The sequence below is a fragment of the Camelina sativa genome, chromosome 3, assembly GCF_030686135.1.
Source record: "Camelina sativa cultivar CO46 ecotype springtype chromosome 3, ASM3068613v1".
Lineage (NCBI taxonomy): Eukaryota > Viridiplantae > Streptophyta > Magnoliopsida > Brassicales > Brassicaceae > Camelina > Camelina sativa.
The window spans coordinates 11,824,997-11,847,557 of record NC_141882.1 but is presented as its reverse complement, the minus strand read 5'-3'; the positions used below and the strand labels follow the sequence as shown (position 1 = coordinate 11,847,557).

General features: G+C 37.6%; 4 protein-coding genes and 1 pseudogene across 15 annotated transcripts; 3 read left to right on the top strand and 2 right to left on the bottom strand.

The window, feature by feature from the left end:
* The first annotated feature begins 1,791 nt into the window (after positions 1-1,791).
* On the top strand, positions 1,792-2,727 carry LOC147946813 (uncharacterized). Its single transcript, XM_087507263.1, has 3 exons — positions 1,792-1,910; positions 2,088-2,218; positions 2,288-2,727. Exons 1-3 carry the CDS (start codon positions 1,792-1,794, stop codon positions 2,725-2,727), a joined length of 690 nt encoding a protein of 229 aa, XP_087363389.1.
* A 2,924-nt stretch (positions 2,728-5,651) lies between these two features.
* Positions 5,652-6,320, top strand: LOC147946812 (secreted RxLR effector protein 161 pseudogene; annotated as a pseudogene).
* A 5,141-nt stretch (positions 6,321-11,461) lies between these two features.
* Positions 11,462-15,449, top strand: LOC104776860 (serine carboxypeptidase-like 45). Of its 2 annotated transcripts, XR_015591711.1 has the most exons (12): positions 11,533-11,857; positions 11,955-12,056; positions 12,149-12,244; positions 12,805-12,897; positions 12,979-13,058; positions 13,133-13,414; positions 13,510-13,634; positions 13,744-13,836; positions 13,912-14,029; positions 14,107-14,289; positions 14,648-14,958; positions 15,089-15,449. XR_015591711.1 is itself a non-coding variant. In XM_010501003.3 (10 exons), exons 1-10 carry the CDS (start codon positions 11,527-11,529, stop codon positions 14,254-14,256), a joined length of 1,470 nt encoding a protein of 489 aa, XP_010499305.1. In that variant the 5' UTR covers positions 11,462-11,526; the 3' UTR covers positions 14,257-14,572. The 2 variants fall into 2 exon arrangements, 1 of the variants encoding a protein (XP_010499305.1); XM_010501003.3 differs by lacking the exons at positions 14,648-14,958; positions 15,089-15,449 and having other exon boundaries at positions 11,462-11,857; positions 14,107-14,572.
* Positions 13,936-17,395, bottom strand: LOC104776861 (protein NEOXANTHIN-DEFICIENT 1). 10 transcript variants are annotated; one of them, XR_015591728.1, is made up of 12 exons: positions 16,975-17,395; positions 16,303-16,437; positions 16,081-16,164; positions 15,941-16,004; positions 15,793-15,839; positions 15,600-15,658; positions 15,468-15,506; positions 15,063-15,231; positions 14,887-14,975; positions 14,752-14,808; positions 14,406-14,664; positions 13,936-14,252 (listed from the first exon to the last, which is right to left on the bottom strand). XR_015591728.1 is itself a non-coding variant. In XM_010501005.3 (12 exons), exons 2-11 carry the CDS (start codon positions 16,401-16,403, stop codon positions 14,454-14,456), a joined length of 885 nt encoding a protein of 294 aa, XP_010499307.1. In that variant the 5' UTR covers positions 16,404-16,437; positions 16,975-17,392; the 3' UTR covers positions 13,936-14,252; positions 14,406-14,453. The 10 variants fall into 10 exon arrangements, 4 of the variants coding, with proteins under 4 accessions (XP_010499307.1, XP_010499309.1, XP_010499310.1 ...); XR_015591725.1 differs by having other exon boundaries at positions 14,887-14,944; XR_015591731.1 differs by having other exon boundaries at positions 15,063-15,228.
* Positions 17,396-18,915: 1,520 nt separating this feature from the next.
* LOC104776859 (uncharacterized) lies at positions 18,916-22,301 on the bottom strand. Of its 2 annotated transcripts, XM_010501000.3 has the most exons (14): positions 22,079-22,301; positions 21,882-21,957; positions 21,641-21,775; positions 21,249-21,346; positions 21,059-21,142; positions 20,712-20,842; positions 20,546-20,618; positions 20,404-20,449; positions 20,207-20,316; positions 20,004-20,111; positions 19,864-19,923; positions 19,700-19,761; positions 19,291-19,612; positions 18,916-19,209 (listed from the first exon to the last, which is right to left on the bottom strand). In XM_010501000.3, exons 1-14 carry the CDS (start codon positions 22,199-22,201, stop codon positions 19,012-19,014), a joined length of 1,626 nt encoding a protein of 541 aa, XP_010499302.1. In that variant the 5' UTR covers positions 22,202-22,301; the 3' UTR covers positions 18,916-19,011. The 2 variants fall into 2 exon arrangements, with proteins under 2 accessions (XP_010499302.1, XP_010499303.1); XM_010501001.3 differs by lacking the exon at positions 19,864-19,923 and having other exon boundaries at positions 22,079-22,298.
* Positions 22,302-22,561: the final 260 nt, after the last annotated feature.

Sequence of the window (22,561 nt, the reverse complement as noted above, 5' to 3'; positions counted from 1 at the left end):
TTTCTTAGTATATGTGAAAGCTTATATTTTGAAACATGGCAAGACAAGGAGTATACTATTTTTTTTTGTGTGTGTTTGTGCTAATCCAATCAACTATACAAATAAATTTACATTAAAATTTAGAGATGGAGTAGAGTTGGAAAAAATATCAACTATGATATATTACTATTTTGAAGAAAAATAAGTTAGAAAGGCTTTGAAATTAGAAAGTAACTTTCAGTGTCTTTTTCTCTCTCTAATAAACCTAAAAATCATCTTTTTTCTCTCTAGCCAAAAACCGCCGCCTGTTATAAACCACTTTACGGATGGACTCCATAACCAAGCCTATACACGGCCCGTTCATGGCCGTGTCCGTCCAAGACAATAAGGTCCATCGGCCAATAGGTTTTGTGTTAGTCGGTTATGTACTTTACTATATATATATATATATATATATATATGTATAACCTCGATTTTGATTAATGAATAAGAGCAAGAGAATTCCTTCTTTTGATTCTCTAGTTTACAACACGTTATCAGCACGATCGTTTCTAAAGATCCAGCTGAGTAAAACCCTAAAACCCTAACCGTCGCCGTTCATCCTTCTTCTTCCACCAAAACCCTAAACCGCCGTCTTCCTCCTCCTTGTTCGAAACTAATTCCAATTCACGAGCAAACTTGTGCTCATGATCAAGTTCCATCAAAAACCAGTTCGAGGTTGGTTCGTGGTTCGCGGTTCCGGGGTGAGTGCAGTACGTGAGCGGTGCAAGGAGCAGTTCGAGATCTGTTCGTGGGAAAGCTGTTTGCGGTTCTGTTCGAGGTTCATGATCAAGAGATATCTGAGTTCTTTAGCTCCCAGATCAAAACCGGTCAGACCGCTATTGGTGTTAAGGTAAAATCGAAATCTTATGGGACCATATAATCAAACCTGACCTTAAGACTATTGAACCCTAAACATGCAAGTAATCAACAAACAAAGTTTAAGATCTCTAATCCTAAAACTTAAAATCGAATGTTTAGGATTGTTAGATTATTTGTGAATTGCACCAAACTATGTCAAGTATAAATCCGGTTGATTGATTGTTTATTGTTGCTTGATTATTTGTTGCATAAGAACCTAGAACTAAACTTTTAAATTCGAGTTTCATAAGAAGTATTAATCTGGTTGTTTTAGGATATTAAAATCTGAAATTGAATGCATCCTTGAAATTATTAATCGAATTTGGCATAGATTTTTCCTGTAAATTTAGGTTGCATAAGAACCCTAAAATCCTAAATTAAAATCGATTTAGGTGTTTGAGACATTCAAACCCTAAAACTAAGAATTTAAAATCAGAAATTATTATGTGTTTACATAAAATAAATTTGGATAATTTCTAAATTAATTATAGTTATTAACTTAAAGGTTTAAGAAATATTTCCTAAAATATTTTGTTATTATCCAATGATTAAGAAAAAGGAAAATTTTCTAAAACTCAAAACTACCTAAGAAAAGGAAATTGTTGCATGCTAGTTTCTATTTAGATTTGTTTGTTTTCTATGCATACTAAAACCGAAAAAATATATATATAAGGCTAAGGCATGGTTCGGTCTTAAATACCGCATGACCTAAGTTTAATTTGATGGCATGGTTCGGTCTTAAATACCGCATGACCTATTGATTGATTGCATGGTTCAGTCTCAAACACCGCATGCTAATGATCGATTGTCTATTTATGTGATATGCAGATGACAAGGTTGAACAACCTAGACTATGCTGCACTGAATGCTTCTGGAGACAACTATCTGCAATGAGCATTGGACACTAAGATCATGCTGAAGTCCAACGACTTATTTGTGTGCATTGAGGAAGGTTTTGAACCATCCGATAAGCAAAATTACAAGGCCATTATGCATATGCGGCATCACCTTGCTGAGAATCTCAAGAATCAGTACCTCACCATAGAGAATCCTCTTGACCTTTGGACAAAGCTTAAACGCAGATACGGACACCAACAAACGGTGCTCCTACCAAAGGCTCAATTCGATTGGAAAAACCTAAGGATCCAGGACTACAAATCTGTGGATGAGTATAACTCAGAGCTTTTTAGGATTGTCTCACTCCTTAGGTTGTGTGGTACTGAGGTGACAGAGAAGGAGTTGCTAGAGAAGACATTGTCTACTTTTAGCACTCACAACATACTACTTCATCAACAGTATCGTGAAAAAGATTTTAAAAACTATGGGGCCCTAATCTCATGTTTGCTACTAGCTGAGCAGAACAATGAGCTGTTGTTGATGAATAGTGCTATGAGACCTTCTGGTACAGCCCCATTACCAGAAGCACACAAGGTAGATGTGGCAAAGCAAAATTCTAATGAGCCTAAAGGGCCCAAGGAGACCAACTATGTCCACAGAGAAATACACTATGGCCGTGGCCGTGGTGGTAGAGGACGTGGTGGTCATGGACAGTACCAAGCTAGCCGCTTTGATGGTTATGGCCGTGGAGGCCGTGGCCGTGGTGGTAGGGGCCGTGGGTCCTTTAAACCACAAAACAAGGCTAAATCGATTTGTCACCGATGTGGTATGTCTAACCATTGGGCCAAGAATTGCAGAACACCTAAGCATCTTATTGATGCATATCAAGAAGTCTTGAAGAAGAACCCAGAAGCCAACTATGTGCATCTCGATGGTGAAGATGACTTCGACCATGAGAATGATGACTCACTAGCCTATGAGACTTCCGATTGTTTTAAAGAAGATAACTAATTTTATGTTATGGCCTTGGTTTAAATTCTAAGCTTTTATGCTTTATTTCGGCTTATGTATTGGATAATTATTTTGGTTTGAATTCAATGATTTTATTTCAATATTTATTTGCTTGTTTTATTAAAGTTTAAAACAAAATTATTGTCATTATATAAATGGCTGAGGATATGAGTGTACTAGTGGTAGACAGTGGATCCAACCACACAATATTGAAGGATAAAAGATATTTCATAGACCTCATAATGAAAAGTGCCAATGTTAGTACAATTGCGGGTATAGCAATCTTAATAGAAGGCTACGGCCAAGCTCATATATTATTACCTAATGGCACACATATTGAACTAAGTGATGCCTTGTACTCACCCAGCTCTAAGAGAAGTTTATTGAGCTTTAAAGACATTCGGTTGAATGGTTATCATATTGAAACAAAGGGTGAAGGTAGCAAAGAATTTCTATACATTACTGAAATTGTAAATGGACATAGGAAGGTCCTAGAGACTATACCTGCACTAGCCACTGGTTTATACCATGCTAAGATTAACATGATAGAAGCTAACTTGGCAAAGCACAAAATGTTCAATGAACAGTTCACTCTATGGCATGACCGGCTTGGCCATCCGGGTACGAACATGATGCGTAAACTGATTAATAGTTCAAATGGGCACAACCTTAAAGAGAGAAAAGTTATCCCTAAAAATCTCACGTGTGTAGCATGTGCACAAAGGAAACTTATTATACGACCATCACCAGCCAAAGTCCATAAAGAGACTTTAAACTTTCTGGAAAGGATACAAGGTGATATATGTGGACCAATACACCCACCTTATGGGACGTTTAGATATTTTATGGTTATGATCGATGCATCAACCAGATGGTCACGCGTTTGCTTGTTATCCACAAGGAACCTAGCAGTTGCTAGGATGTTAGCTCAAATTATAAGACTAAGAGCACATTTTCCAGATTTTCCACTTAAGACTATACGTCTAGACAATGCTGGTGAATTTACATCCCAAGCGTTTAATGATTACTGTATGTCCATGGGGGTGAGTGTGGAACATCCTGTGGCACATGTCCATACACAAAACAGATTAGCTGAATCCTTCATTAAACGAATACAATTAATTGCTCGACCATTGCTAATGAGATAAAAGCTTCCTGTGTCGGCTTGGGGACACGCAGTTTTACATGCAGCAGAACTTATACGCATCAGGCCATCTAGTGAACACAAATATTCACCATCCCAATTATTAATGGGTCATGAGCCAGACATATCCCATCTCAAAACATTTGGTTGTGCCGTTTATGTACCTATTGCTCCACCATAGAGAACTAAGATGGGACCTCAAAGGAGGATGGGAATATATGTTGGATATGAGTCTCCCACCATTATAAAGTATCTTGAGCCAACCACAGGAGATTTATTTAAGGCCAGATACGCGGACTGTCAATTTACAGAATTCGAATTTCCTATGTTGGATGGAGAGACTAGCAAGCTGGTTAAAGAATTAACATGGAATCAAACATCCTTGAATTGGAAAGATCCCCGGACTCTAGCCTGTGATGCAGAGGTCCAGAAAATTATACATTTGCAAAAGCTAGCTATACAATTGCCAGATTCCTTTGCTGACCCAAAGAGAGTAACTAAATCGTACATACCAGCTTGTCATGCACCAGTACATATTAATGTTCAGAAGGAACACAATAATTAAGTTGCTACAGAGTCTCAGCCACGTTTGAAACGATGTAGACCATTAGGTTCCAAAGATAAGAACCCTCGAAAGTCTAAAGGTGCAAAACAGACCGAGGTTAAGGGAATTACAGAAAATACAGACATAGCCGCGGCAAAGCTTAAGGTACCAAATGAGGTTTGGGACGCTGAACCTCAAGGTCCTGAAGATATTGATAATACTGAGATCTCAATAAATTATATCATGTCTGGAATTCAATAGAACCGTAAAGATGTCGACATCGATGAAATATTTGCATACAAGGTAGCACTTGAGATAAATGAGGATCATGAAACCACGTCTATATTAGAGTGTACTCAAAGTAAAGATTGGCTAAAGTGGAAAGAAGCCATTGACGTGGAGTTAAACTCTTTAAAGACGAGAAGTGTGTTTGGTCTGATCTTAAGGACAACACCTGAAATAAAGCCAGTTGGACATAAGTGGGTCTTTGTAAGGAAGAGAAATGAGAAAAATGAAATCGTGAGATACAAAGCACGGCTTGTAGCACAAAGATTCTCTCAAAGACCAGGAATAGATTATGAGGAGACATACTCCCCTGTGATGGATGCAACAACATTTAGGTACTTAATAAGTCTGACTATAAGAGAAAAACTGGATTTGCGGTTAATGGATGTTGTAACCGCATACTTATATGGTCTACTGGATAATGAAATATATAAGAGTTGTTCTCGAGAACAGTACTGCATTAGGCTGAACAAATCCCTTTATGGACTGAAACAGAGTGATCGAATGTGGTATAACCGGTTAAGTGAATATTTAGCTAAAGAAGGCTAAAAGAATGTCACAATCAGTCCATGTATATTTATAAAGAAGTTTGCAAACAAAGGGTTTGTAATTATAGCAGTTTATGTGAATGATTTAAACATCCTTGGGACCTCTAGGGAAATCGCCCAAACAGTCAAATATCTAAAGAAAAAATTTGAAATGAAAGACCTAGGCAAGACAAAATTCTGTTTGGGATTACAGCTTGAGTACATTGATAATGGAATCCTTGTGCATCAAAAGGCATACACAGAAAAGGTACTCAAGAGGTTTAAAATGGACCAAGCTCACCCATTGACCAGCCCAATGGTTGTTAGAAGCTTAGATTTGGATAAGGATCCATTTGGTCCAAAGAAGGCCGATGAAGAAGCTCTCGGACCTGAAGTGCCATACCTCAGTGCTATAGGAGCGTTAATGTTCTTGGCTAGCCACACTAGACCGGACATATGTTTTGCCGTGAACCTCCTAGCAAGATTTAGTTCTTGTCCGACCCAAAGGCACTGGAATGGAATTAAGCATGTACTTCGTTACCTACAAGGGACAACAGATTTGGGTTTATATTATACTAACCATAACAAAGAAGGTTTAGTTGGTTTTGCTGATGCATGTTATTTATCGGATCCGCACAACTCTAGGTCTCAAACCGGCTATGTGTTTACACATGATGGTACGGCGATCTCGTGGCGTTCTATGAAGCAAAGTATTGTGGCCACTTCGTCTAACCATGCGGAGATCCTAGCAATTCATGAAGCCGGACGAGAAAGTGTATGGTTGAGGTCGATGACTAAACACATCAGGGCGAATTGCGGTAAGGTCGAGGACAAAGAACCAACCGTAATCTATGAAGACAATTCGACATGTATCGCACAGCTCAAGGAAGGTTACATCAAGGGAGATCGGACGAAGCACATCCTACCGAAGTTCTTCTTCACACACGAACTACAAAAGGCCGGAGAAGTTCGAGTGGTGCAAGTGCAATCATGCGACAACTCAGCCGATCTCTTCACTGAGGCATTACCGACAACAACGTTCAAGAAGCTCACGCACCATATTGGAATGCGGAGGCTTAAGGACTTAGAGTGATGCTTGGAACAAGGGGAGCAATGCGTGCTGTACTCTTTTTCCTTCACCGTGGTTTTGTTCCATTGGGTTTTCCTGGTAAGGTTTTAATGAGGCAGCACCCCCTAGCGTATTGCATCGATCCCTTAGCATCGGCATGGTTATGTCATCCAAGGGGAGTGTTATAAACCACTTTACGGATGGACTCCATAACCAAGCCCATACACGGCCCATTCATGGCCCGTGTCCGTCCAAGACAATAAGGCCCATCGGCCAAGAGGTTTTGTGTTAGTCGGTTATGTACTTTACTATATATATATGTATAACCTCGAGTTTGATTAATGAATAAGAACAAGAGAATTCCTTCTTTTGATTCTCTAGTTTACAACACCGCCGATAGAGTTGACCGGCTCCGGTGGCTTCTTCAGCACCGGAGTCAGATTTCTCTCTATAGTTTTCCTTTGTTTTTCCTTTAATTGGCTCATCCATCTTTTTTTCTTCCAACGACATCAAATATAGAATTTTCAGATCTAGAATTTTTAAGCTTAGATCTTCCTAACCTTGGGTTTAGCTTATTGGCTTTTGCTTTGTTTGTCAAGTTTAGCTCCAGATCTGGCCGGTTCATGGCTGAGGCAGTCTCCAACTGCTACTTCACTGCCTTTGATGAAAAATCTTCACCAACGCAGATCAAGATTTCCTTCCTGTTTCTAAAGAGTCGTTCATCCTGAATGGTCTCTTTAGGCTTTGGTAGTGTCTCACCGCCCATGGTAGCTCCTCCGTGAAGCAACATAACGGGTCGTACGACATGCTCATCCGGTTCTAACTTGTGGTAAAGGAGATTCATGCAAGGTTATTCATTGTGTGTTTTTTCTTGTCTCAGATTTGTTTTAGTTGTCATCATAAGTTTTAGGTTTTAATTTTCTTTTTTTGGATCTCTTGATTCTGTGCCGGGAAGTAATGAATGGATGTTTGTGTAGTATGTCTGTCCGGGTTGTTTCCCCTTAGTTCGCCTTATTTGGTCTTAAGTTTTCGGGATTGTTCATGTACTCGCCGACTTTAGTCTGTGGAAGGATTGTTTTCTTTGTCAGATCTTTGTATTTCACCTTGAAGAACATTCTGAATGAAATCCTTTTGACGAAAAAAAGGCTTTGAAATTAGATGACCTTTGTTTATTTGTTGTTGAATGCAGAGCCACTCTGGCAAATTTTAGGCTACAAGTGAAAAATAAAAAAATCTATCAATATATATGAGTTTTATGGAAAAAAACATTGTTGGTGGTTCCATAAGATCAATAAAAAAAAGTTTCTTCGACCATTAAACTATGTGGGTTGCTAAAACTTAGTTAATGCAGCAAGCTCATGCTTGGTTTCATGGCCGGCTTTGGCTGAGTAACAATGTTTTTGGAAGCTAAATGCCTAAACTGTAGAATAAAATGAATTGGAGTGTTTGTAAATATAGATTGTAGTTCCTGTGCTCACACAACAGCGATCTGGTCATCACTTACGGCCAAGTTACTTGGCACAACCTTCACTACAGACTGGAATCAGATTCAGTCTCTCCTTAACACCTCTGGATCTAGTCGAACTCATCTCTTCACCATAAGATACTGCTTCCAATCTGCCCTTTACCATATCTGGCGTGAGCGTAACCAACAACTCCTTGGTGCGACTCCTACTACCCATGCTCAGCTGATTAAGCTTATCGATAAGAAAATCATAAACATATTCACTGCAATCCACGACTACTCTTTGGATGATGGCTTGCTTTTATGGTTTGCTATTAGATGTGTACATATTTGTATTATATACAGTAGACCGGGTTTGGTTAAGTAGCTTAATTATTGTGTATAGCCGGTTTAATAGTTTGTTAGAAGTGCATATAAACTTTGTAATCTTATCTGATTGAGAAATAGGAGAAATATGATTTTCGCAACATCTCTCTACAAATCGTTCTTTACTAATATGGTATCAGAGCAATTCTCTGCTCGCTTTCTCTGATTTCACCTTCGTCTTGTTGATTTCATCGTTTTTATCTTCCATTTCGTCTCTTATTTGTTGATCGGACCCCTAATTTGTGATCAATTCGAACTCGGAAGCATCCAAATCATCTTTGAGAGATTTGTCAGCTGTTCGATTATACAATTGAGCTTCGTTCTTCTTCAATGGCGAAACAAGGGAAGAAAACTCGTACTCGACAGACTACATCAGAGGAGGAGAGGTCTCTGATACGGACTAGAGCAGGATCTTTGAATCCAGCTAACGTCGATGTCGCGATAACACCACATCCTCGTTTTGTGACTGATCGCGATAGATCTGAAGTGATCTCTCTAAGGGAATAGAGTCCTTCGATAATGCGCATAGTCCGTTCTTTCTCCACTCAGCTGATCATCCAGGTTTGTCGATTGTGACTCATACTCTTGATGGATCCAATTACAACAACTGGTCTATTGCTATGCGGATGAGTCTAGATGCGAAAAAAAAACTCAGTTTCGTAGATGGATCATTACCTAGGCCAGATAGAGAAGATAGTTCATTCAAGATATGGAGTCGCTGTAATAGCATGGTGAAGGCATGAATTTTGAATGTGGTGAATCAACAGATTTATGATAGTATGCTTTATTATGAAGATGTTGTTGAGATGTGGAATGATCTGTTTCTCAGATTTAGAGTCAGTAATCTCCCAAGGAAGTACCAATTGGAGCAAGCTATTACTACTCTTAAACAAGGAACACTTGATTTGGCATCGTATTATACTAAAAATCTATTTCTTATTCATACTTATCTGAGCCTTTCCAAGCCTTTCTTAATATCATCACAAATAACATTGTACCCCAGAAATATTTTGATGCTAAGGAGTTTCAGGTTTGGTGTGATGCTATGAAGGCTGAAATTGGTGCTATGAAGAGAACTCAGACGTTTGATGTTTGTTCTTTGCCACCAAATAAAAAGGCGATTGGTTGTAAGTGGGTTTTTACGATTAAGTATCATGCTGATGGGAGTATAGAACGTTATAAAGCAAGGTTAGTTGCTAAAGGATATACTCAAGAAGAAGGATTAGACTATGAAGAGACTTTTTCACCTGTAGCGAAGCTTGCTTCCGTTAGAATGCTTCTCTTATTAGCCGCTAAGATGAAATGGTCAGTAACTCAGTTGGATATCTCGAATGCTTTTTTGAATGGGGATCTAGACGAAGAAATTTACATGAAGATTCCACCTGGTTATGCTGATCTTGTTGGTGAGGTTTTGCCACCGCGTGCAGTTTGTCGCTTAAACAAATCCATTTATGGTTTGAAGCAGGCTTCTCGGCAATGGTTTTTGAAGTTTAAAACCACTCTTCTTACTCTTGGATTTGAGAAATCTCATGCTGATCATACTCTGTTTATTAGAGATGCTCATGGTGTTTATCTTGCTGTTCTTGTTTATGTTGATGACATAATGATTGTCAGCAACAATGATGCAGCCGTGGATGGGTTTAAGGAACAGTTACAACACTTCTTCAAACTGAGATATCTGGGTCCGGCCAAGTATTTTCTTGGTATTGAGATAGCTCGATCTTCAGAAGGAATTTTCATTTGTCAAAGGAAGTATGTCCTGGAATTGCTGTCTACTACATGGTTCTTGGGGAGTAAACCTGCAAATATTCCTATGGATCCTAGTGTGAAGTTCTCTACGTCTGAAGGCAAGTCGATACCTCAACTTGATGTGTATAGACGATTAATGGGAAAGCTTATGTATCTTCAGATCACGAGACCAGACATCTCTTATGCAGTGAATACCTTATGTCAGTTTTCTTCTGATCCTAAGACTTTTCATTTAGCTGCAGTTCATCAAGTCTTACGTTATTTGAAGGGTACTGTGGGACAAGGTTTGTTCTATCCTACAGACCATAAGTTTGCTTTGTCAGGATTTTCTGATGCAGATTGGGCTAGGTGTCCTGACTCTAGACGATCTGTGACTGGTTATTGCACATTTATTGGTAATTCTTTAGTCTCTTAGAAAAGTAAGAAGCAATCAACAGCCTCTAGCAGCACAGCGGAATCAAAGTATAGAGTTATGTCTCTTGCTACTAAGGAATTGATTTGGCTTTCTCGCTTGCTGATTGATTTGAGGATTCCTTTTACACCGCCTGATCATCTTTACTGTGATAATCAGGCTGCTCTTCAGATTGCCAATAATGCAGTCTTTCACGAACGAACCAAACATATTGAGATTGATTGTCACATTACTCGAGATCAGGTGGAGCTTGGCTTTCTTAAGACCATGTATGTTCATACTGGTAACCAGATAGCCGATTGTCTAACTAAAGCACTTCATCTGGCACCTTTCAAGGAGCTCATGGTCAAGATGGGTGTTGCTAATATCTTTGTACCTCCATCTTGAGGGGGCTATAGATGTGTACATATTTGTATTATATACAGTAGACCGGATTTGGTTAAGTAGCTTAATTATTGTGTATAGCCGGTTTAATAGTTTGTTAGAAGTGCATATAAACTTTGTAATCTTATCTGATTGAGAAATAGGAGAAATATGATTTTCGCAACATATCTCTGCAAATCGTTCTTTACTAATATTTGCAACGGGGGCATAATGAGACACCTTCACAAATCGTGTATAGCCGGTTTAATAGTTTGTTAGAAGTGCATATAAACTTTGTAATCTTATCTGATTGAGAAATAGGAGAAATATGATTTTCGCAACATATCTCTGCAAATCGTTCTTTACTAATATTTGCAACGGGGGCATAATGAGACACCTTCACAAATCGTCTAGTTTTTTCAACACTACTCTTGTCTAATTTTATTTCAACACACATTTCTAAAGCATGTCTACAGAATCTTTGAGTTTGAATAAATTTAACATTCAATTCAAAAAAAAAAAAATATATATATATATATATAGATTGTAGGAGAAAATTTAAAATGAGGTATCTACCTATATAAATAAATAACTAAGTTCAAACGAACCTCAATTTTTAATTACTATTTACCAAATTAACTCTAAACTATAAAAGCGGAAATCTATTTTTTGTTGTTGTGGAAAATAAAGTGGGGAAAAATAACTCAAGGCAAAGTAAGTATACAACAAACAGATTATTTGGTAGTATACCGCTAATTTTTACCGCACTGGTGTATACATAAGTTACCTATGTGGTAAAATGTTACCAATAACACCCATATGTTAAAACTTAAAAAAAAAAAAATACATAAGAAAAAAGGTGAATCTTGATATAAATGTACAGAGCAGCAAGTGGGAAAACAAAGACCAAAGTCATCTTCCTTCTTCTCAAACCAAACAAACCACCAAGAAGAAGTGACATCATGTCTCCTCCTCTCCAATGGCTAACAATCTCTTTTGCCCTAATTATCTTTCTTAGCTCTTCCAGTGTTCTGTCCCACTCCTTCGATCGGGTCACCAGTTTACCCGGTCAACCCCAAGTCGGTTTCCAGCAATACTCCGGTTATGTCACTGTGGACGACAAGAAACAGAGGGCTATGTTTTACTACTTCGCCGAGGCTGAAACTGATCCAACCTCTAAGCCTCTCGTCCTCTGGCTCAATGGAGGTTTGTTACAAATCTTCACTCTCTCTCAACCACCAAATTTACATTATATAGAGACAGTACATAGAAAAAAAAAAGATAAATGTGAGTGTAAATGCAGGACCAGGATGTTCATCTTTGGGTGTTGGTGCATTCTCAGAGAACGGACCTTTTAGACCCAAAGGACCAATCTTGGTCAAGAATCTACATAGCTGGAACCAAGGTAACTAAATTAGAATTAAGTCTTTGTTCTTCAACATTTCAAACTTTTTATAAAGTCTTGATTTTTAAATTTTTGTTTGGTTGTGGTTGCAGAGGCTAATATGTTGTATCTGGAGACACCTGTTGGAGTTGGATTCTCTTATTCAACTCAGAGTTCTTCTTATGAGGGTGTCAACGATAAGATCACTGGTTAGTCTTCTTCTCCCTTAAACCCTTTCTTTTATTTCTTAATCTAAATTTAGTTTCTTGTTTTTGAGAATAAATGATTATATGAGGAACTGTGCTTTGCTGCATCTATTGATTTAGACTTTGCATACTTTTCTGTCTTTTTTTTTTCTTCCTTTTTCTAAATTCAGCAACAACAGAAAAAAAACAAATCAAAAGTACGATTTTGTAACCACCAGAAATAAAATAAAAAAGACATCTTTTTAAAAGCTCTGGCTTCTTTGTTATGATGATGGTGTTACTGTGACCTGTGAATGTCATTTCTTTTGTTTTGTTCTTCTTTTTACAGGAAACAAAAAAAAAGTAGAATATTATTTATATTTTTTCCAAAATACTAGTAAAATATTCAGCTTTTGTTTCTTTGTTTTGTGTCTCAGACTCTGACAAAAATAAAGAACAAAAGAATTCGACCTTTTGTGCAGATCACATCTGAGATTATTATTCTCTTCTTCTTGTTTCTTTCTGTTTTGTCTTTTAACTTCTCATACTCTCTTTTTGTCTTTTGTTTTGGTTTGCCACTTCAGCTAGAGACAACCTTGTGTTCTTGCAAAGATGGTTCCTCAAATTCCCTCATTATCTCAATCGAAGTCTCTTCATCACCGGTGAAAGCTATGCTGGTAATGTTCCCTCTTTTATTCTAATCACTTCAAGCTCTTTAGTTGTGAAGTTTCGTAGCTAATGTTTCAATGCAAATGTAGGCCATTATGTTCCCCAGTTAGCTCAGCTTATGATGCAGTACAACAAGAAGCACCATTTGTTCAATCTCAGAGGAATTGCTGTAAGTCATAATATGTTTATGTATATGTTTTGTCATTCCAATATGGTTATATGTTTTTAATCCGGCTTTTTTAGATTGGCAATCCGGTTCTGGAGTTTGCTACTGACTTCAATTCGCGGGCTGAGTACTTCTGGTCTCATGGCTTGATATCAGATTCCACTTACAAAATGTTCACTTCTTATTGTAACTACTCGCGCTATGTGAGTGAGTACTATAGAGGGTCAATGTCTAGTATATGTTCTAAAGTGATGAGTCAAGTTAGCACTGAGACAAGTCGATTTGTCGACAAATATGATGTTACTCTTGATGTCTGCATTCCCTCTGTCCTATCTCAATCCAAAGTAGTAAGCCCTAACGTGAGTCACAACACAAACATAAATATATTTGAGCTTTGTTATTTTCTCTGTGACTCTTGTGTTAATGAACTTTGTTGATTCTTTGGAATGAACAGCAAGTGGGAGAATCTGTGGATGTCTGTGTCGAAGATGAGACCGTGAACTATCTAAACCGAAGAGATGTCCAAGGAGCTCTTCACGCGCGGCTCGTTGGAGTACGTGAATGGACAGTTTGCAGCAAGTAAGTAATCCTTTTCTTCTTCACCAGTTTGCAGATGACTGCAATTAATGTTTAGTAGTCATTGACCAAAAATGGTTTTTGTTTTTGGTTTTCTCTTTGATTATGACAGTGTGCTTGATTACCAATTGCTTGATGTGGAAAAACCAACGATTAATATCGTAGGGAGCCTTGTTAGAGCTGGAGTTCCAGTTCTTGTCTACAGGTAATATATCAAAGTCTCTATTAAACATTACTTGTCTTCATGATTTAATTGGTGGGTGTTTTCTTGCAAGAACAGTGGAGATCAAGATTCTGTGATCCCTTTGACCGGAAGTAGAACCTTAGTAAGCAGATTGGCCAAACAATTGGGACTGAGTACAAGTGTGCCTTATCGAGTCTGGTTTGCAGGACAACAGGTAAAGAAGCAACATATTCTCTTATAGTACAAAAAGAACGATGAAAAAAAAATAACACATTGCATTTGGTGTTTCAGGTTGGCGGGTGGACTCAAGTCTATGGGAATGTCTTGTCATTTGCAACGGTGCGAGGAGCCTCACACGAGGTCCCATTCTCACAGCCTGAGAGATCACTTGTGCTGTTCAAGGCGTTCCTGGGCGGTCATCCTCTTCCTGAAGAATTCTGATATTTACCAGGATGTGTTGAGCTTATGAGTTATGTAAGTATAAAAAATTAGATTTTGGCAAAAGGCTTATCCTAAGAATGGCTTTATTCAATCGGCAGAAAAAGAAGAATCCAAAATGCTGAAAGATTTGTATTTGTAAAGATGTAAACCTTGTAGGAAGGAGGAAGTTGTATGTTCTTGGAATTTGAGTGTTGTGTTTACTTTGAAGGGTAGATTACAACAGGAGCTTCTACTTGCATTGTTAAGCATTTGAACTGAAGAGCTATAATTGGTTTCGATAGCATCACAGCTATGCTTAACCGCCTTTCATTTTCAAGCATCCCTTGTGATGTCTGTTTACATTCTGACAAAATTTCTGTCTCATCTTCCAAAGCTCCTGATACAACTGCAGGTCTCACCGGCCTCACCCTGCAAAATTCAATACAAATTCCTTTTAACAAGTGTTCGTCGCAATTCTATTGATTGATTGTTCTAAAGTGGAAGCAGTAATAACACCTGCAGTGGAGGTGGCATGAGTATTTGAGCAGGTTTGAGTTGTACTTTGTATTGCCACTGTCAGTATTTGACATTCTTGATGAGCTTACAAGCCAAGTCTCTTATAAGAAACAATCAAAAGAAGCAAACTTTTACCTAAAACTCGGGAGAGCCATTTTGATTGCAGGTCCCATCCAGTTTCCGACTTTGGTCTCTAAATTTGAGTTGGTCAGTTTGAAACCATACTTAGATATCAAAACATGACATCAGTTTTTTCGGAGCATTCTACGTAGAATCTTAAGTTAAGTTAGGCCAAGTAACGAAGAACTTACCGTCTGATCTAATTTGGATGTTACAGATATCTGCAGAAGCAGCAGCAGCAACTTCACTAACTTTAACCTCCACCAAATCCTCAGGATGAGCCAGAGTAGTTCCCAACCCAAATGTGTCCAAGAAACCAAAAGCTCTGTTCCTTTTTCGCTTTGGAACTGCAGTGATCTTCTGTTCCCAACCACAAAAATCACTTTTACTCAACACAGTACGTAAAAGAAGTTCAACCAAGACACATGTTTCATCCCATTTTCCAAGATTTTAGGAAGAATACTTTTTGTAGTTAATAATTGCAATGCCTCCACTTTGAGAAGACAGAAGTAATATTGTTTTCCTCAATTGGTAGTTAAAAAGAAACAGTAATTATTAAAAGCTAAATCAACTTTAAAGACCAAAGTGACACTAACTTTTGAAAATCTTGCAACTTGGCTTGGGAGTCCTACTTCCTGTAACACCACCATGTCATATAATAATGCATTATTACTCTCTAATCTCTCTTCATTCCATTATTAGAGAGCAAAGAAACAACGTAGACCCACCTACCTTGCGTCCATGATGACAAGCCTCATCGCTGTTCACAAGCACCCTCGCAGCCCATCTGAAATATAAACGAGATATTTATTCCAGTTGATAATGTAAGAATCTATTTAACAGAATATTCCCCAACTTGGCCACCTAAAGCTTTACTAAAGAATGGTTATACTAGTGCAAGAAGGGGAGACAAAAACATACGCGCATGATGTAGGAGGGTTCCATACAATCCCTGCAATTATGACAAGCTGAGCAAAAGCAACATAAAAAAGCAAGAGAATCGATCAAAGGATGTTGTTAGGATGATAAGTTTGAGTAAGTAGGGGGAAGAGGAAGGAAAAGAAGAGACCTCATCAAAGGCACCAGCGGGGCTATCATCGTAGCTAGCAAGGAAAAACCCACCAAGAGTGTATCTGACAAGCATATAAGAAACAATAATGGTCAAAGCAGTTTGAAGAAGCAGCAACAAGTTTCAGGAGATGCTTTTACCCAAAAGCTTCAACTAGTCGAAACTCCTTGGGGATGAATGCTCGAGCTGTCGCAGCCTTCACAAGATGAATTTGGTACAACGCACTGAAAGCACAATGGAATGCAAATTCAGCACATATAGTCTCAGCCTTCACAAGATGAATCTGATACTAGAAGAAGGCTTGAGAAAAATCTTAGAAAAGCTACAAAAAAAAAAAAAAAAAAAAGTAGAGTTTATCTTGCCTTCCTTTGAAAATCCAAGGAGGCTTGGCATAGCCAGATGAAATGCTCCTTTCATCAACGTCCATGGATTGATGCAAGCTAGACGAAACCTTAGCAGACATGGGAGCTTGCTAAAATCAAACTTACTACATACACCTAGTATCAGAGAGATGTTGTTAACAAATTGAGCAAAGATCCAAAATTGACATCAAAATCTGCAACACATTCAATCAATCAAACTATACCAAAAAAGGTGTATATAACAATACATAATCCTAACCATATGGTAGGTAAACAACACAGTTATATCCAAATTGCGAACTTTTTATAATCTGTAAACTCTAATTTGGGTATTATAATCCCATTGCAAGAAAAAACTTTAGGAGAAAAAGCACGCAAAGACTCAATGTCTTCAATTTGAACCGAGATCAAATACAAAAACAAGCGATTTGAATCTCTTGTTAAAAAAAAAAAAAAAAAAAAAAAAAAAAAAATCAAATAAGTAACCCAGAAACTGTTGCATTCGAGTGTGTCATCTTAAATCAAAAAAAAAAAAAAAAACCAGCGATTACCCAAATAAACGATAGCAATTCACAACTAGATTTGTAGAACTCTACTACATTACAATCCAAAAAAAAAAAAAAAAAAAAAGAAGAAACAAAAATGTAATACAAGAAATAGAAAAATCCAAACCTCGTTTTACAAAAGCCTCTAGAACTTGAACTGGGTTTGAAGAGACGAATCAGATAAGTAGAGAAAGGTTTCGCCTTTAGCGAGATTGAAGACTGTGAATTTTGATTGAGCAGGTGTTCGTTCTTTTATGAAGATTAAAAATTAAAACTTTTTAGTAAATTCCAAAATCTTTTAGTAGTATAAAATAAAAAGAAGAGGAACCGACAGAGGAAAAGGGGAAGGTTCGTTGGTATTGGTACTAGAAGAGGAGAAGGATGAGAAGTGGATTGTGGATAGGCTTTTTATTTGTGTTCTCTTTCTTTGTCCAATCAAAAAAACTTGTGTGCTCCTTCTCTCTTTCTTTGAAGCTTTTTTTCCTTTTCTTGATTTCGCGCCAATCATCCTCCACCTTCTTCTTTCGCTAATCATTTTATGATTCTCTAATTTAATCAACTAGTTAGGTTTCATAGATAAAGTTGCACGTTGTTTGTTGGTGTCATCTGATTCAGTAAATTTACAAACTGTGTAACGGTTAATGTTGGTTTTTAAGCCTCTTAATTTGTTTGTTACGTTTAGAGATTTACTTAGTTTAGTGTATGAATTTGCACAGCCTATTACGTTTAGAGATTTACATAGTTTAGATCTATCACAACGGATGGCCATAGTTCACATTTTGACCCTTTTTCTCTTCAAAAAAGGAAATTTATAATTTTGTCAACGTAAGCAAAACGAGTTGACCGACACATGAACTAGACCATTTACAATTTTTGTGATTTAAGCGATCCAAAATGAGGATAGAACTGTAGATTGAATACTAGAACCGCAGATCACTTAATAAATCAAAAACTGTGTTTTGGCAAAAGAGCTAGGTGCGATTGCATAAAGCTAGCCGCAGCTTTTTCATTTGTCTATTGATAAAGTTAGTGGAAACTTTTATTTTTCATTTTTCTATCATCTATTTGTGAATGTCCGTCCTAAAGCAATCACTTTAAAAAGATCTCACAAGTCACAATCTGCCATTCATACAGATTCATCAGGATCTGCATATATCATAATATACGCCTAACTTTTTTTCTGCATAAATCTTAAAGAGTATATTTTAAAAACACAAACTAAAATTACAAAATGACAAAATGACAAAACAAAAAAAAAACATTATAACCTTTAAAGTCTCTTAAAGTAATCAGTTTCCTGAGGACAATAAACAATTTGGGATTTGCAACTATCATTGTAATATGGGATCCATCAAGAAGTACATCTTGCAAATAACGTTATCTAGATTTATCAATTGATGGGAAACCAATCAAGTACTTGAACCTGTAAATTTCCTTAGAAGCAAGTGGTGACACTACATGGTTTGGAATTTTGTGAAACCGCTGGGCGCTGGCTTATTAGGTTCGTTCGACTCATGTCACTCTCAAGATATGCTTACGATGGACTGCGAACTTACTAGATTTTCTCATTTACGTCAAAAGATAATAAGTGCACATTTTGACATTAAAATATTAGCGATTCTTATCTATAGTCCGTCGTCCATGTTTTATCATTTATGGAAGCCTAACCCACTTTTGAATAAGATATACTCTATGAACACATCATGCATAATCTATTCATGACTTAGATGCTCACACAAAAAAAAAAAAAAAAAAAAAAAAAAAAAAAAAAAAAAAAAGATTTAACTCATTATCTATCTGTGAATGCAAGTACATTTATTTTTAGATATCATGGACATGTTTTGAAAGTTTCCACGTAAACAAAAAAAGTTCTAAAGCTCAAACGACTAGTCCACTATCCATCCACCATGTCAGCATGTTCGCCCCAAGGTCCCCAACCCCTTATCCACGTCGGCTCCAACAGTGTCTCTATTAGCATCGTATGCTTCTTATCTTCATAAGCACACTTCGCATAAAAATTAGACAATATAAATTTTACTGTCAATACTACAAATTTGAAGAGATAAAATTGACAGTTAACTTTAAAGATCTTATAACCAACACTACAAAATTTGAAGATATAATTTCTTACAACGATTATGAAAGAAAAAAATTGGTGAGGTTATTAAGTTGGAGGGTAAACGGTATCAAATACAATCCTAGCAAATACACGACGTGTTTCGTGAAAGTCTCCAAGAGCAAGAGACTTGTAATCTATCCTACGCTCTAAACTTGGGACACCATCTGTCTCTTGGCTTCCCTTGCTTCTTACATTTCCAAACATTTTCTCCACTCTCTCCAACACAGGTCTTGACATGAAAACCTGAGAAAACCAATCAGTAATCCCAATGAACAACATGAAACATTTCAGTAGATGCTATTGTTTACTGAAATGTGTGTGTACCATATCAGAGTCCGGTGCTTGCGGGTATTGGCTCATTGCGTTAGCTATGTAATCTCGATCATTCAGTTTACGTGCAGCTGATCTTATAGACTCTGCTAAGTTCAAGACCTGCTGCGCTAGTTTACTGTCTGAGTCAATAATGTCTTTCTCATGACCGGACAGTTCTCGGAAGTTTGAGTTGTGCGGTTTAGAGTTGCTCCTTGCAATTTTGATGGCTTCTGCTAAAGATAGTTCACTGTAGATGGCAAGACAGAAGCAAGCTACTACCGTGGGATCCCGAGGCTTATCAACCAATGCTTTGTGGAATGCTAAGATCCCAATCCTGAGGTTATTAGTCCCGGATATTGTTAACTTGGCAAAACCAATTACTAAGATAGATGAGATAGATGCACCGAAGGAGATTTCTCACCAGAGGAACTCGTGGCATGGACGATCAGGTGCTACAAGTCGGTCAAGGTTGCGAAATAACGACTACAACAGAAAGGTTTAATCCATTAGCGCTATATTGCCATAAATTCACTTTTTCGTGTTACTAGTACTACACCCTAACTGAGAACGCAAAATAATATGTACCAGAAGCATGTTGGACCTTCCATCACGCCTCCGAAACCCTTGGGAAACAAGATAAGATGCCTGCGAACAGATAAGTTATTTAGATGTGAAGAATGGGATTCCGAGGAAATGCCACACTACTAGAGAATATTTCACCATACCTGGATAGGTAGAAGAATTTCCATGAGCCCAAATCTCCATAATAAGCGTAAAGAAGCTTCTGCAGACCCATACGCCAGCATATAATTGATTTCCATACGAATCCTTGACTGCAGAATTATCAGAAGACAAGAGAAAATGATTAGTCCTAAGCTAACAAAAAAAACGAACAGGAGGGAGAACAAGAGAAGGGAATGAGATATACAGGGTCAAGTCTCAGCAATGAAGAAGAAAGCTCCTTCACAGAAATAGCAACGTCTTTGGTCAAGCTGAATCCTAACCTCGCTGCAATCCTAATTGCACGTAAAATGCGAGCTGTAAAGTGAACACGGTTACCTTTTGAAGCCTTTTCAAACAGATAAATTTCATATCAATGAATTACACATTGCATCTGCAACCGACCTGTATCTTCGACAAATGAAAGCTTCGCCGCAGATACTGTTCTCACCTACATAGCAAACTTTGACGGATTAGGACTGATACCAGTTCATTCACATGTCAGTTGATTTCTATAAAGCATGATAGCTTAAATTGCAAAACCTACTTTAGAATTCCTTAAATCTTCAACTCCTCCTATATAATCATACACTACATTCTCCGATGGATCAAACATCAACCTGAGAAATCGAAAATATGCTTGTTCAAGAATGCTGCATATGGATATCTAATCACAAATAAATGTGAATCACAGGTAGAGAGGTACTGCCTACCCGTTGACTGTAAAATCACGCTGTAAGCAATTCTTCCAACGGATATAATCACGCTCATTGCAGCCCGCAGGCTTCCTCAAGTTTTTATTGGGCGCTTTACCAGTCCTTGCTGAAGTACTAAAACTTGACACCTGTTAAAGGTAAGCACTCCATCAAACCTTTTAGGAGAGAAAGAGAGATAAGAAATAGTGTTCCTTCTGACAGAAATTCATATTCATTAGGGAACAGTATGAGAAAGAAACTGTGAACAGCAGCCTCTAATCAAAGAACCCTCTATTAAGTTATAGTGTACTAAACTGATAAAAAGATATGAAACGCAAGTAAAATGAGTAAGATGCTGAACAAACCTCTATGATAATGTCATCAACATAAACATGACAAATGGGAAATCGTCTTCCAACAATTTGACAGCTGGGAAATACTTTCCGTACCTATACACACAGTAATGATTAAAAACTTTAAATGTGTCAAGGAAGAAGATTGGGTTCATAATAAAAAAAAAAGACTAATGTGTAGTTCCATAAAGCTGATTTAAACCTCCTTTAGTTCGGCTGTAGTGATAACATCAAAATCCTTGGGGATTCTATCTAGAATAAGATCCCGAACACAACCTCCAACTAGGTAAACTTGAAATCCTGAAACATCATACCAAATAAGCACATTTCAGGATCTGGCCTAAAGTTCAAGTTCTCTGAAGAAAGCCTAGAGCCAATGTCCCCCATAGATTACTCCATAAAAATAAAACCAGAGTTGAAGCCATCTCAAGAGCTAATGAGGGTTCGCACACTTTATATTAAAGCTACCAAAACACACAAATCGTAAGGCACAGTTCAAAACAAAACCCAATTAAAGTCAGTCCTCATTCCAAATCCAATAAAAGCTACTAAATCCACTCAGAAGCCTAACTAAGAGAGGGTAAAAAAGCAAACCTTTCTTCTTGAGTTTATTGAGAACCATCCGAGTAGAATCTGGGATCATTGACCTTTGAATACCAAATTCATTAGCATCCATCTTCTTCCACGGCATCGATTTATCCTTATTACTCTTCCTTGCTCCACTAAAATCTTCAATCGTTTTTTTTTACATACCCAAAAACAAAATTTCCCACTTCGTTAGCATAAAAATCGCAGCTTTTTTTTTTTCTCGAATTGAACTGAAAATGGTAACTACCACGGCTCTCTTCCTTGCGTGGTTTCACTACATTTCTAGGTGCGGCGATAGCTCCAACACATCCGCAATGCCCAATCTGTTAAATTCCCATTTAAAGGTCGTTGTTAGACACGAAGTTGAAGGTGAAAACCAAAGAAGATGGAAGTTGAATTCACAGAATTTCAAAAATTGGGGGAAAAAAGAGCGGGAGACGAAACTGTAGACGCTCGGAGGGAGAAAGGTAGATCTCTAAAGGAGCCATAGCAAGGACGGCAGAAGACTAAAGCTTTTGATGAGACGCCGAAAGAACCATACGCCATTGAAGAAAGCTTATTGAACATATCACGACATTACGTAAGAGAGTCGGAGAAGAAGAAGAAGAAGAAGAAACTAAAACAGATCGGAATCTCTCAGAAGGAGATGAAGAAGATACTCTCTAACAGAAAATAATTTGAGAGGCCTTTTTAAAAACCCATTAGAAACGTTGACTTGGTTTTTAAAGCCCATTAATGTTTTTGTTTTCTTCAGATAAAATTTAGATTCGGTTCGGTTTGTTTGTTTGTTTGGTTCGGATTCGGTTCAATTTGATAGAATATATAGAGAGAAAAATATGAACATTCAGAATGGACCGGTTCGGTTTATGGGAACTATACACTTCTTACAAACACAAACACTAAGCTATGTCAGGGAGCAGCTTGTGT

Coding starts and splice junctions, on each gene's coding strand:
- LOC147946813 (XM_087507263.1), top strand. CDS start 1,792: ATGCTGAAGTCCAACGACTTATTTGTGTGCATTGAGGAAGGTTTTGAA. Junction 1,911..2,087: donor GCTGAGAATCTCAAGAATCA/GTACCTCACCAT, acceptor CTCACTCCTTAG/GTTGTGTGGTACTGAGGTGA. Junction 2,219..2,287: donor CTATGGGGCCCTAATCTCAT/GTTTGCTACTAG, acceptor CTTCTGGTACAG/CCCCATTACCAGAAGCACAC.
- LOC104776860 (XM_010501003.3), top strand. CDS start 11,527: ATGTACAGAGCAGCAAGTGGGAAAACAAAGACCAAAGTCATCTTCCTT. Junction 13,059..13,132: donor TCAATCTCAGAGGAATTGCT/GTAAGTCATAAT, acceptor CGGCTTTTTTAG/ATTGGCAATCCGGTTCTGGA. Junction 13,837..13,911: donor GTTCCAGTTCTTGTCTACAG/GTAATATATCAA, acceptor TTGCAAGAACAG/TGGAGATCAAGATTCTGTGA.
- LOC104776861 (XM_010501005.3), bottom strand. CDS start 16,403: ATGTCTGCTAAGGTTTCGTCTAGCTTGCATCAATCCATGGACGTTGAT. Junction 14,945..15,062: donor CATCCAAATTAGATCAGACG/GTAAGTTCTTCG, acceptor ACTCAAATTTAG/AGACCAAAGTCGGAAACTGG. Junction 14,665..14,751: donor TCATGCCACCTCCACTGCAG/GTGTTATTACTG, acceptor TGAATTTTGCAG/GGTGAGGCCGGTGAGACCTG.
- LOC104776859 (XM_010501000.3), bottom strand. CDS start 22,201: ATGTTCAATAAGCTTTCTTCAATGGCGTATGGTTCTTTCGGCGTCTCA. Junction 21,776..21,881: donor ACGCAAGGAAGAGAGCCGTG/GTAGTTACCATT, acceptor AAACGATTGAAG/ATTTTAGTGGAGCAAGGAAG. Junction 20,112..20,206: donor CATTGCTGAGACTTGACCCT/GTATATCTCATT, acceptor ATAATTCTGCAG/TCAAGGATTCGTATGGAAAT.